The sequence below is a fragment of the Hipposideros armiger genome, unplaced genomic scaffold (genome assembly GCF_001890085.2).
Source record: "Hipposideros armiger isolate ML-2016 unplaced genomic scaffold, ASM189008v1 scaffold_494, whole genome shotgun sequence".
Taxonomy (NCBI): Eukaryota; Metazoa; Chordata; class Mammalia; order Chiroptera; family Hipposideridae; genus Hipposideros; species Hipposideros armiger.
In genome coordinates, this window is record NW_017731844.1 from 873,194 (window position 1) to 882,702 (window position 9,509).

The following is a 9,509-nucleotide window of genomic DNA, read 5'->3' on the forward strand; positions in this document are numbered from 1 at the left end:
GGGGGGGGGGCGTCAGGGCCACAAACCCGTCCTGCCATGGACGTTAGCTGCCCGTGGGCAGCGCGTGCAGCACCTCACATGAACCCAGCCCCTTGCCCCCAACTCTGACCTCCTTGGGGGGTGGGGACGATGTCTTGGAGTTCCCTGGGGTGAGGAGTAAAAGGAGAAAGTGTTCCAGAAATGTCCCAGGCGGGGCCTGGGGTTCGGCAGCTGTCCTCGAGGGGGGGGCAGGATGGGCCGGCACAGGTGGCTGCCAGGGCCACCGGCTACTTTTAGCTCTGCTCCTTCGGCTTTGGGCCCAAGTGCATGCGGGACGCTGCTCCCCAGTTTGGCCTGGGGTCCCTCGACCCGAAAGCCCCCTTCCCGTGTCCCAGACATGAGGCCTGGTCACCAGGGGCTGTCCAGGACCCCTGCCCGACTCCAGCCTTCCTTCTCCCGGCTCCACGGAAGCCCCACGGGGGGGCTGTTGGCGGCCCCCAGCCCCCAGGTCCCCACCCTGGGAAGTCCTTCTGCTAGCCATCTTGAGTAATGCCTGTCCCCGGCCTCGGTTGGCCCTCCGGCCTCACCTAACGTCTGGGCAGCAGCGCTGGGAGAGAGGTCAGGCCGGCAGTGGCAAGTTGGGCTGGTGGGCCCGGGGGAGGGGTATAAATGGACTCCCCCAGGCTGGGCCCCTGCTCGGAAAGGGCATGGAGCCCTCCTCAGACCAATGGGGGCACAGGGACCTCCCCACCTGCCCAGGCTGCCTGGCCCGGCCCAGCCGCGTGCCGCCGTCCAGTCCAAGAAGTCTTGGGGGGGGGGTACTGAGGTTGGATTGCTCTATTTAGGGATCTCTGACGAGTTCAGGAAGACTCCTGGTTCTCGCTCGCAAGGAGCCTGGCCGGGCCGTGGTGGGGTGCAGGGCTCAAGGGTCTCTGGGGGCCCCGGGAGCCTGGCCCCATCTGGTGCTACATCAGGGTCCACACTGCTGGTTCCCCCTGGGGACCGGCGGCCGCCTTTTCTGCAGCTCACAGTCCCCTCTCAGCCCAGCAGGCGCCTCAGCCGCGAGCTGGCTGGGCCTCCCTTCCTCCAAGCCGGCCGGGGCTTGCAGCAGTGGTGGGGGTCTCTGGGGTGCGGCTGCCCTCCCCTGGGCGGGATCCTGCCTTCCGTGCTCTCTGGGGAACAGGAGCGGGGGGGTGCTCTGGACGTGCTGCCGTGCCAGGGACGCCCTGCCCGAGGGCCGTTCCTGCGCAGCTCGAAACACGTCCCTCAGCGAGAATGGTGACACCACCCGCCTGAAACCCTCCCTGACCCGAGGGGCTTGGGGCCCAGGCAGGCCCTGCATTGCCCTTCTCACCCCGGATGGGGCCTGTGTCCCCCGCCCGGGCCCCCACCCAAGAGAGGCATCTGGAGGACCATGACTTGGCACCCTCTGAGCTGGGGTGCGGGCCCCAGCCCTGCCTGTGTCTCGGCCGTGGGGAGGGTCAGGGAGAGCTGAGGCCTCCAGATGTGTGGGGGATTAGAGCTGCGTTCTTTCCCCGGCCAAGCTGAGCCCCCAGAGGCCCCAGCAGCTTCCGAAGGCATCTGCTGCCCCCTGCTGCTCGCGCAGAGGAGGCCCTGCAGCCACTTTCCTGTAGGTTTTGGGGCCCTGCGAGGAGTTTGGGCAGCCGCTGCAGTTAGGGTTCCTTCCATCCGCCATCACCACCCCCCCAAATGCTTTCTGATCACCCACCATGTGCCTGTGGGGCCGTCTCTAGCTCACCTCCCCTCACGTCATCCCTGACGCTCCCACCACCACAGACAGGAGGGCTCCCCACCTCCCGGCATTGTCCCCTTTGGGTGTGGAGGAGCCCCCCTCCACTCCACCCAGGGGTCAGCCATTGGTCAGAGGCCTCAGGACCTGGCTGAGTCTAGAAAAGAAACCTCCTCCTTGCCCTTGGGAGGGGCCCCTGACCCTACTGTGTCCCCAAGGACTCAGAAAAGACACGTGGAGGTGGTGGGAGGAAGCCTTTATTGCAGTGGGCCCCCAGGGGGGCCTGGACAGGTGCCCACAGCCCAACCCAGGGAGACTGAGGCACTGGGACGCTTTCAGGAGCCGGGCAAGGGCAGGCGTAGGCGGGGCTGCAGGGCCAGGGCCTGGTCCACCTCCCTGGGAGGCCTCAGGCGGTGCCACTGGGTGACGGGCCGTCGAGCATGGGCCAGCATGTCTGCCCAGTGCTGCAGGGGCTGACCAGAGGCCCGGGCGCCGAGCGTCACCTTACCCACCGGCTCGGCCCGGAGCCGCAGGCCCCGGGCCCAGACAGCCAGCACCAGGTCCACGTTCTGGGAAGAGAGAGACAGTGGTCAGTCTGGCCCCCAGTGAAGACCCACCCTCCCCCTTCCTCCAGGCAGCTCACCTGGATCTGGCTGAAAGGCACAAAGAAAGCGAAGGCCTCGTTGAAGTAGGGGGCAGCCGTGCCCTTCCTGGCAGACGTCTTTCTCTTTTTCCATTTCCTCCGGTTCAGCATGAGCTGGACCTTCACGTAGGGTTCTGAGCAAGCAAACGGGGTTGGAGGGCAACGCAGGTCTGAGAGCCGAGCCCTCAGGCCCCGCTCTGTCCACACGGTGTGGGCAGGTATGGTCCTCACCTGCCAGCCCTGGGCTCAGGCCTCGGGCCTCCAGCACAACCACAGTCAGCCGGCCTGAGCCAGGCACGTACTGAAGCGACAAGCACAGCTCCCCTGTCTGCTCAGCCTGCGGGCGGCGAGAGGGGGCCTCAGGCTCCCTGCTGGCCCCAGACCGGGCCGAGCTGGAGCCTGGTGGTCAGCAGCCTCACCTCGGTGGTGCCCGGCGGGCCCAGCTGGTGCCAGAGCTCCAGGACGTGCCTCAGGTCAACGGCGCCCAACGGCAGGCTGAGCTCACCCAGTGGCTCGTGCCGGGAGAAGCGCCTGAAGTCCAGCAGCTGCACCTGCAGGGTGGTCCGAGGCAGCTCTGCAGGTGGGACCTGCAGGCAGGGTTGTGAGCTGGGCCCTGCCCCCTGGCCCAGGCTCCCTGCCCACCGGGCCCAGACTCACATGGAAGTGGCAGGTCTCATCGAACATGGGGCTGAGTGTGCCACGGTGCACCTTTGTCTCATGCCTGTGCCCGGCCTGGGTGGAGAGGCTGACGCAGGCGTAGGGGTCTGCTGTGCCGCTCGGGCCCCTGGCCCTCAGGTCCACTGCTTGCTTGAGTCCCACCCTGATCTGGAAGACACGGGGTGGCTCAGCCAGGTGCTTTCCCTGGTCAGCCCCGCACCCAATGCCCAGTGCCCAGAGCCCAATGCCCAGCACCCAGCGCCCAGAGCCCAGCACCTAGCACCCAGCGCCCAGCACCCAGCATCCAGAGCCCAGCGCCCAGCACCCAGCGTCCAGAGCCCAGTGCCCAGCACCCAGCACCCAGAGCCCAGCGCCCAGCAATCGCCCTTCACCCACCACCTTTCCACAAACCCACAGATCCTCTGGGAACGCAAAGTGGGGTCCTTACCTGCTGGCTTCCCGCGTCATACTGCAGGGAGAGCTGCAGGCGGCCCCACTGCGGGGGCCCCTCTGGGCTGGACTCCACATTACCCAATTCCGGCTGCACCTGGGTAGGCAGGGACTGCTGACGGGTGCTGCTGGGACCGTGCCCCCATGGGAGCCCTGGGCCTACCAGGCAATGGTTTCAGGACTTGGGTCAAACTACCCATCTCTGGTCAGGCCACTGGAAAGACTCACACCCTCAGCTCAGCTCTGAGACCGGCCAGAATTAATGGACCTTCCCCACGTTCATCTCTGGCACCGCTGCTTTCCTCAAGAAACTGCTTTGGCACCCGTGGCACATGGCCCAGCCCCTGGGGCTGGCACACCCGGCCCTCAGGCCCTAGTCCCACCTGCCTCTTTGTCACTGTTTCCTTCTCCCCTCTGCTCACGGCCTTCCTGCCAAGCGGGCCCTACGGCCCCTGTGTCTGGGCAGACCAGCCAGCCCTGGGGCCGAGCTCGCCCTTGACAGCGCTGGGCCACCCTGAGCCCCTGAGCCTGGACCTTGAGCTGCCCTCTGGGACTGACCCAGCTGGGAGCTGGGCACTGACCGGCACTGGTCCCCATGGCTCACCAGGTGGGTGGTGGTGCTGCTGCGGGCGCTGCCCAGGCCCACAGCCTCCTTGTCCCTGGGCTCCCTCCTGCGGTGTCGGCGGCAGCAGTAGCAGAGGACACAGAGGAGGCAGGAAACAACGAGGACACCGACAACAGCAGCAACGGTGACGATCGCCCAGCGGGGCCCTGGGGCGGGCACACGGGTGGGCCTGAGGCGCCTCTGTGGCCAGTGGCTGTCCTCCACCGGGCCAGGCCATCCCCATGCCCCTCCCGGGATCCCACAACTCACAGGGGATCCTGGCGATGAGGTCGGGTATGAGGCCGGGTTCAGCGGTGGTGCCCACCGGGGCTGGGGTGCTGTAGGGGTCTGAGGGGTGCCCCATCTCCCCACCCTGCTGGCTTGGAGGAGACGGCCAGGTCACCTGTGGGGAGGGCCCCTCGGGCCCCTGTCCACTGCCCCATCAGCCCGGCAGCAGCCAGTGTGGGTTTGCCTGGGCAAGGAGGCAGCCTGGGGTGGCCAGGAGTGATGGTTCTGAGTGGCGCTCAGAGGCGGGAGGCCCTGGGCTTTGGCCACGATGCCGGCTCAGCCGCCACAGGCCCAGCCTCCTGGCTACCTCCCCAGCCGCATCCCTAGCCAAGCAGGCCGGGCCTGGGCCGCCTGGGCCCTGCCCTCGCTGGCCCTCCTGCAGAGCCTGCCCCCTCACTGCAGGGCCTTCTCCCTGAGGAAGCCGCCTCGCTCCCCCGGCCCAGGGCCCGGCCTGGGGGGCCGTTGTTGGCGTCTCGTCTCATGTCTGCCCCGACCTCAGGCCCACCGTGGTTTGCCCGTCACACCGGTGGACCGTGTTCACACGTGTGAGCCCCCGGCCTGGGAGTGACCTGGGAGCATGGTGATGGGGGCTCAGAGGGGCCAGGGGTCCACTGGGGTCATGGGGGGAGCAGGTGGGGTGAGGCGTGGGGCTGGCTGCCGATGGGAGCTGGTCTAAGCAGGCTCGGGATGAAGGTGCGTTCCTGGCACGGGCGGGCCGGGGGAGCAGCACCTGGGGAGGAGGGCCCGGTGGGGGCAGGCAGGGGCAGGGTGTAGCTGGGAGCGGCCAGAACATTCCTTGCAAACTGACTCAGCAGCCGCTGGCCCAGACCTGCCTATCTGCCACCCTTAGGCGAGGGGGTAGGGAGAAAGGCGGGCCAGCACAACCCCCCTGCCTGGGGCCTAGGGAGGGTGCACACCTGGCCGGGGCCGGCTCCTCCCACCCATGGCAGGGACCCAGGATTTCAAGCTGGGGGCCCAGTGCCACAGCGGGGTGCACTGTGACCCACAGGCCCACAAGCAACTCTCTGGCTCAGCTCCTCCTGGCCTCCCCCTCCTCTGGGGAGCACTGGCAGCCAAGAGGCACAGTTCCTCCAACCTGGGGCTCCCCCTCTTTGTCCAAAAGAGCCTGCCACCCTTCTCTTGACTTAGGGACCCAGCCCAGGTCACCCCCTCCAGAAATGACCAGGCGTTGGGGCCGGATCCCCTCACTTCTGCAGCCCTGCCTGGTACTGAGCATACAGAGGGACAGAGAGGGGGCCCCCACAAACATGGCATCGATACCCCACTCCCCAATGGGCTGGGCAGAAGCAGCCCCGCTCCCAGAACCACCCCGACTCTCAGGGTTAGGAGAGGGCTGCAGCTCAGAGACAGGAGGGAGGTGCCCAGGCCCCAGCGTCCTTCCTCCCAGGCCCGGCTCTGTCGCCCCTCGAGGGGCTGGTCAGAGAAGGGGTATGGGGGGCCCGTGCTTGGTTTAATGCCTGCTATTGCCGTCTTGAAATTCTAACCATTTCTGTACAAGAGGCTGCACGTTTTCTGCATGGGCCCTGCACGTTATGGGGCCGGTCCTGGTCAGGGGGCTCATTGGGTGAGGCCCCCGCGATGGAAGTGGGGTGCTCAGGGAAGCTCCCAGGCCTTGGCAGCCCGTCGGTCCAGTGCCCACTCTCCTGCCTCCACGTTTCCAGCTGGCTCAGAGCCCAGCAGGGGCCCTGGAGTAGCATCGTGAGGCCAGATTCAGAGAGGTCGCAGGGCCCTGCGTGGAATTTTAAGTCGGCCTTTCCTTTGGGAACTGCCAGGCCCGTGTGTATTCTGGAACTGAAAGAGCTGCATTCAAGGTTGTTATGGCCCCGGAGCCGGGATCAGTGGCCGTCAGAGGCTCTCCATCTGTGGGTGTGCGTGTGCGTGTGTGTGCCTCTCCCCTGCCCCTATTTTGCTGGTGTCCTCACCCGGGTTAGGGAAGGGGCTGGGCGGGCACTGAGTCACAGAGATTAGGTGCTACTGGCCCGGCAGGATTCCTGGGCCAGCCTGGGGAAGGGTGTCCCCCCACAACCACAGCGGTTGCCTGGAAGCTGGCCAGAGAGGGTTCTGGAATGCCGGGGAGACCGGTCACAAGCACAGAGGGACCGTGAGGCCTGGGGAGGCACAGGGTCCCTCAGGACCGCCGGGTCCTCACGGTGGTGAAGGTTCAGGAAGGCACACGGCCGCCAGATGGCGCCATCTGCTCCGCGGGCCCCAGCCAGCCGGCCACGTTCCTGCCTCCTGGCCTGAGGCTTCTGGGGAAAGCTTGCAGGGGCCCAGGCCGGCACATAGCCCGGGGGCCACCCTCCCAGGCCCATGAGGGCTGCCTGGTTCTCTGCGCCCGCACCAGTGCGCCCTGCAGCCTTCCTGGCCGGAGGCCCCCTCTGGGAGGGACCTTCGCTGCCCACGGCTCAGGAGGCAGCAAGCCCTTCCTGTGGTCTAACGCCAGTTGTCTGTCCTCTGTGGCCTGACTGGGGACAGGCATCTGTCCTAAACCCAGTCCCCCTTCCAGCCGCCCCTCCAGGGAGCTTCCTTCTAACCACGCCGCTGACCCAGCTCTGCTCTCTCCTTCCGGACACAGGCTTTGCTCCCTCCTGCTGCTCCACACGTCCACTGTCCCTCCCCGTTCGCATCCCTGACCTACTTGACTTTCGAGGGCTGCGGAAGACCCACCTCCTCTAGGAAGCCCTCCCCTGTCCCTCCTGGCCCTCGGACCTGCGCTGCTGTTTGTGCTGGAGTCCCCGCCGGGTCCTCTCCCAGTCCAGCAGCCCAGCTCACCCAGGCGGAGGAGCAGCTGGGTCTCCTCCTGTGGGCTTCCCTGTCAGCCTGGGCAGCTCTATTAAAGCTTTGCTAACTAACCCGTCCACCTTCGGGCCGACTGGAATTCTTTGTGCTTTGATGGAAGCAAGTTTCTGTGGGCCTTCCTTGGGAAAAGCAAGGTTGGGGGTGGCGGCCTCCCCAGGTGTAGCGCGTTCTCACCTGACGCCTGACTGTGGCCCGACTGGCCTCCAGGCCTTCCTCTCGGACCCAGGCACCTGCGGGCAGTGCTCAGAGGCCGTGGCCGGAGCCCAGCATTCTTGGCCTCTAGCGACTGGGAAGTTCTTGGTGGGTGAGAGGGTGTGGGAGGCAGGACTTCGGGGAGCCCCACCTCAGGGCCGGAACTGCTGGCCCTCAGGGCCGGGGAACTCCCTTGGGAGGAGGGTGCCTTCCGCGAGAGACCCAGGCACCGGGCATTGGGGCCCGGCCCACCACCGGGGTCCCCTGGAGATGGGGCATCTTGAGTCCTCCCTGAGGCCTTGCAAAGGGGATGATAGGCCTTTCAGGCTGAACTTCGGGTGGGGTAGGGAAACGGAGGTCAGCCTGGACTGCACCTCAAACAGAGTGCCCTGAGTCAGGGGGGCGTCTGGGTTGGAGGGAGAATGGCTTTCTGGTGGCTCTGGAACCGAGCACATGGAGTCCCAGCGCCCAGCAAGGCGAGCTGTGGGTGCTGCTTCCCGGGCGCTGCCCTGGGTGTGCTGGGCAGGGCCGGCGGGTGACACCCTCCCCAGGCAACTCTCTGGGCCTGCTTGGCCCTGCTGCTGCCCAGACTGCTGGAGCCCAGAGAACCTTCTGGAGGTGTTCTGGGTTTATGCCTCAGCCTGCGGCTGGGCTGGCCCTGCCCCAGTGTTCCTGCCGAGCCAGTGGGCCAGAAGTCCTTGCTCCCGCAGCCCCAGCACCTCTGGCTTCAGTGGGCTCAGCTGGGCCGGTAGTCTGAGTTCCTGCTCTTGGCTCCGGCCGATTTATCTGGTCCAGTCACTCTGGGTCAGGTCTCTCCCCTGGGCCCAGCACTGAGTGGCCCTCCCAGGCCAGGGTGTCTCTTGGAAGCCATTATCGGCTGGTGGCCAGACGTGGAACTGGTTAATGCTTAACTGGGAGGCTGCTACACCAGGGCTGCCAAGGGCTGGGGGCAGGACTTCCGGAAGACTCAGCCCAGGCTCTCAGTCTGCTCTGGGGACACAGCGTGTGCCCATGCTGGCCACAAGACGCTCAGGGGGCAAATGGCACGTGGGGAACATGTATATCCCTCCGGGCCAGTGTTCCCCTGGGCAGGCCCGGGCCTCCCTCCAAGCCCCACCCAGTGATGCGGTTTGGAAGAAGCGTGTAACACAGGAGCCAGGAGCGGTCCAGCACAGCTCTGGGGCCACAGAGGAGGCCTGTGGGGGTCAGCAGGGCACGCTGGCAAGCAGGCGCCCTACTCTGGGGGAGACGCATGGGCAGGGCGCCATGCCAGCACCGTGTGCTGTGGGGGCCTAGAGCGCAGCTGAGCACGTGTACCCCGCGTGCCGCCCAGCCGGCTGTGTAGGGCCTTTGTGCCTTTCCCAGGATACGGGCGCCCCCGTGGCGAGACGGCGTCTGAGGTTCCAGGGCAGGAAGGAAAACCAAACAGAGCTGGCAGCCCCAGGCCGGCCCTGCGGGCCCCCAGACGGCCGCTTGGCAGCCAAGGCCACGTGGAGACCCTGGCGGGTGGGGCTCCTGGACCGGGGCTTTCTCTGGGGTGGCCTGGGGGATGTTTGAGGTTGGAAGGCAGGGAAAGTGCTGGCTCGCGGTGCCGGGAGCTGCTGGCGTGCAACTGTGGGACGTGCAGGCACAGCACATGTGCACCCTGCCCACTCTGACCCCGGCCACCGGCACCCTGTTCGTGTGGGCCCAGGAAAGCTAAGGCCCAGCGCTCAGCTCGCCACAGTCCTCTGTGGACCAGGAAACCCTGTGCCCACTCCCTGGGCCTCAGCCAAGGCCAGTCACCCTTGATTCAGGCTGTCTACGTTCTCTTCATCTGGGGAGACTGCACCCCATAATCTAAACAACTGGGGAGCCTGCACCCCATCAACCAAACATCTGGAGAGCCTGCAACCCATTATCTGAGCACTTGGGGAGCCCGTACCCTACTCTTCTGGATATTGGCATCGTGGTACTGGTTCCTTCATCTTCTGAGTCTGTGTGCTTGTCTTTGAGTATGGACTTCTGGGGATGTGAATTCCACTTTTGGGGGTTTCTGGGTGAATTATATGCTCTTCACCTGGAAATCAAGGGAACACACCTCGCCATCTGACTGCGTGTGCTAACACACTCACCAAATGGCTCCA

The 9,509-nt window shown here is 66.1% G+C and overlaps 2 protein-coding genes across 6 annotated transcripts in view; both read right to left on the reverse strand.

The window, feature by feature from the left end:
• TNNI2 (troponin I2, fast skeletal type) overlaps nucleotides 1–638 on the reverse strand; it is a 2,489-nt gene extending 1,851 nt beyond the window's left edge. The window contains exon 1 of one of the 2 annotated variants that reach the window (XM_019667321.1): nucleotides 567–638. The gene's annotated coding sequence lies outside the window, so the exon portion shown is untranslated. Of the gene's footprint in view, nucleotides 1–109; nucleotides 130–566 lie in introns of those variants that run through there. The other variant, XM_019667322.1, reaches the window with a different exon arrangement.
• Nucleotides 639–1,978: 1,340 nt separating this feature from the next.
• Nucleotides 1,979–7,453, reverse strand: SYT8 (synaptotagmin 8). Of its 4 annotated transcripts, none has more exons than XM_019667310.1 (9): nucleotides 7,366–7,453; nucleotides 4,354–4,459; nucleotides 4,084–4,250; nucleotides 3,478–3,576; nucleotides 3,030–3,197; nucleotides 2,792–2,959; nucleotides 2,604–2,709; nucleotides 2,373–2,506; nucleotides 1,979–2,298 (listed from the first exon to the last, which is right to left on the reverse strand). In XM_019667310.1, exons 2-9 carry the CDS (start codon nucleotides 4,445–4,447, stop codon nucleotides 2,065–2,067), a joined length of 1,170 nt encoding a protein of 389 aa, XP_019522855.1. In that variant the 5' UTR covers nucleotides 4,448–4,459; nucleotides 7,366–7,453; the 3' UTR covers nucleotides 1,979–2,064. The 4 variants fall into 4 exon arrangements, with proteins under 4 accessions (XP_019522855.1, XP_019522854.1, XP_019522856.1 ...); XM_019667309.1 differs by having other exon boundaries at nucleotides 4,354–4,572; XM_019667311.1 differs by lacking the exon at nucleotides 7,366–7,453 and adding an exon at nucleotides 4,877–6,957 and having other exon boundaries at nucleotides 4,354–4,463.
• Nucleotides 7,454–9,509: the final 2,056 nt, after the last annotated feature.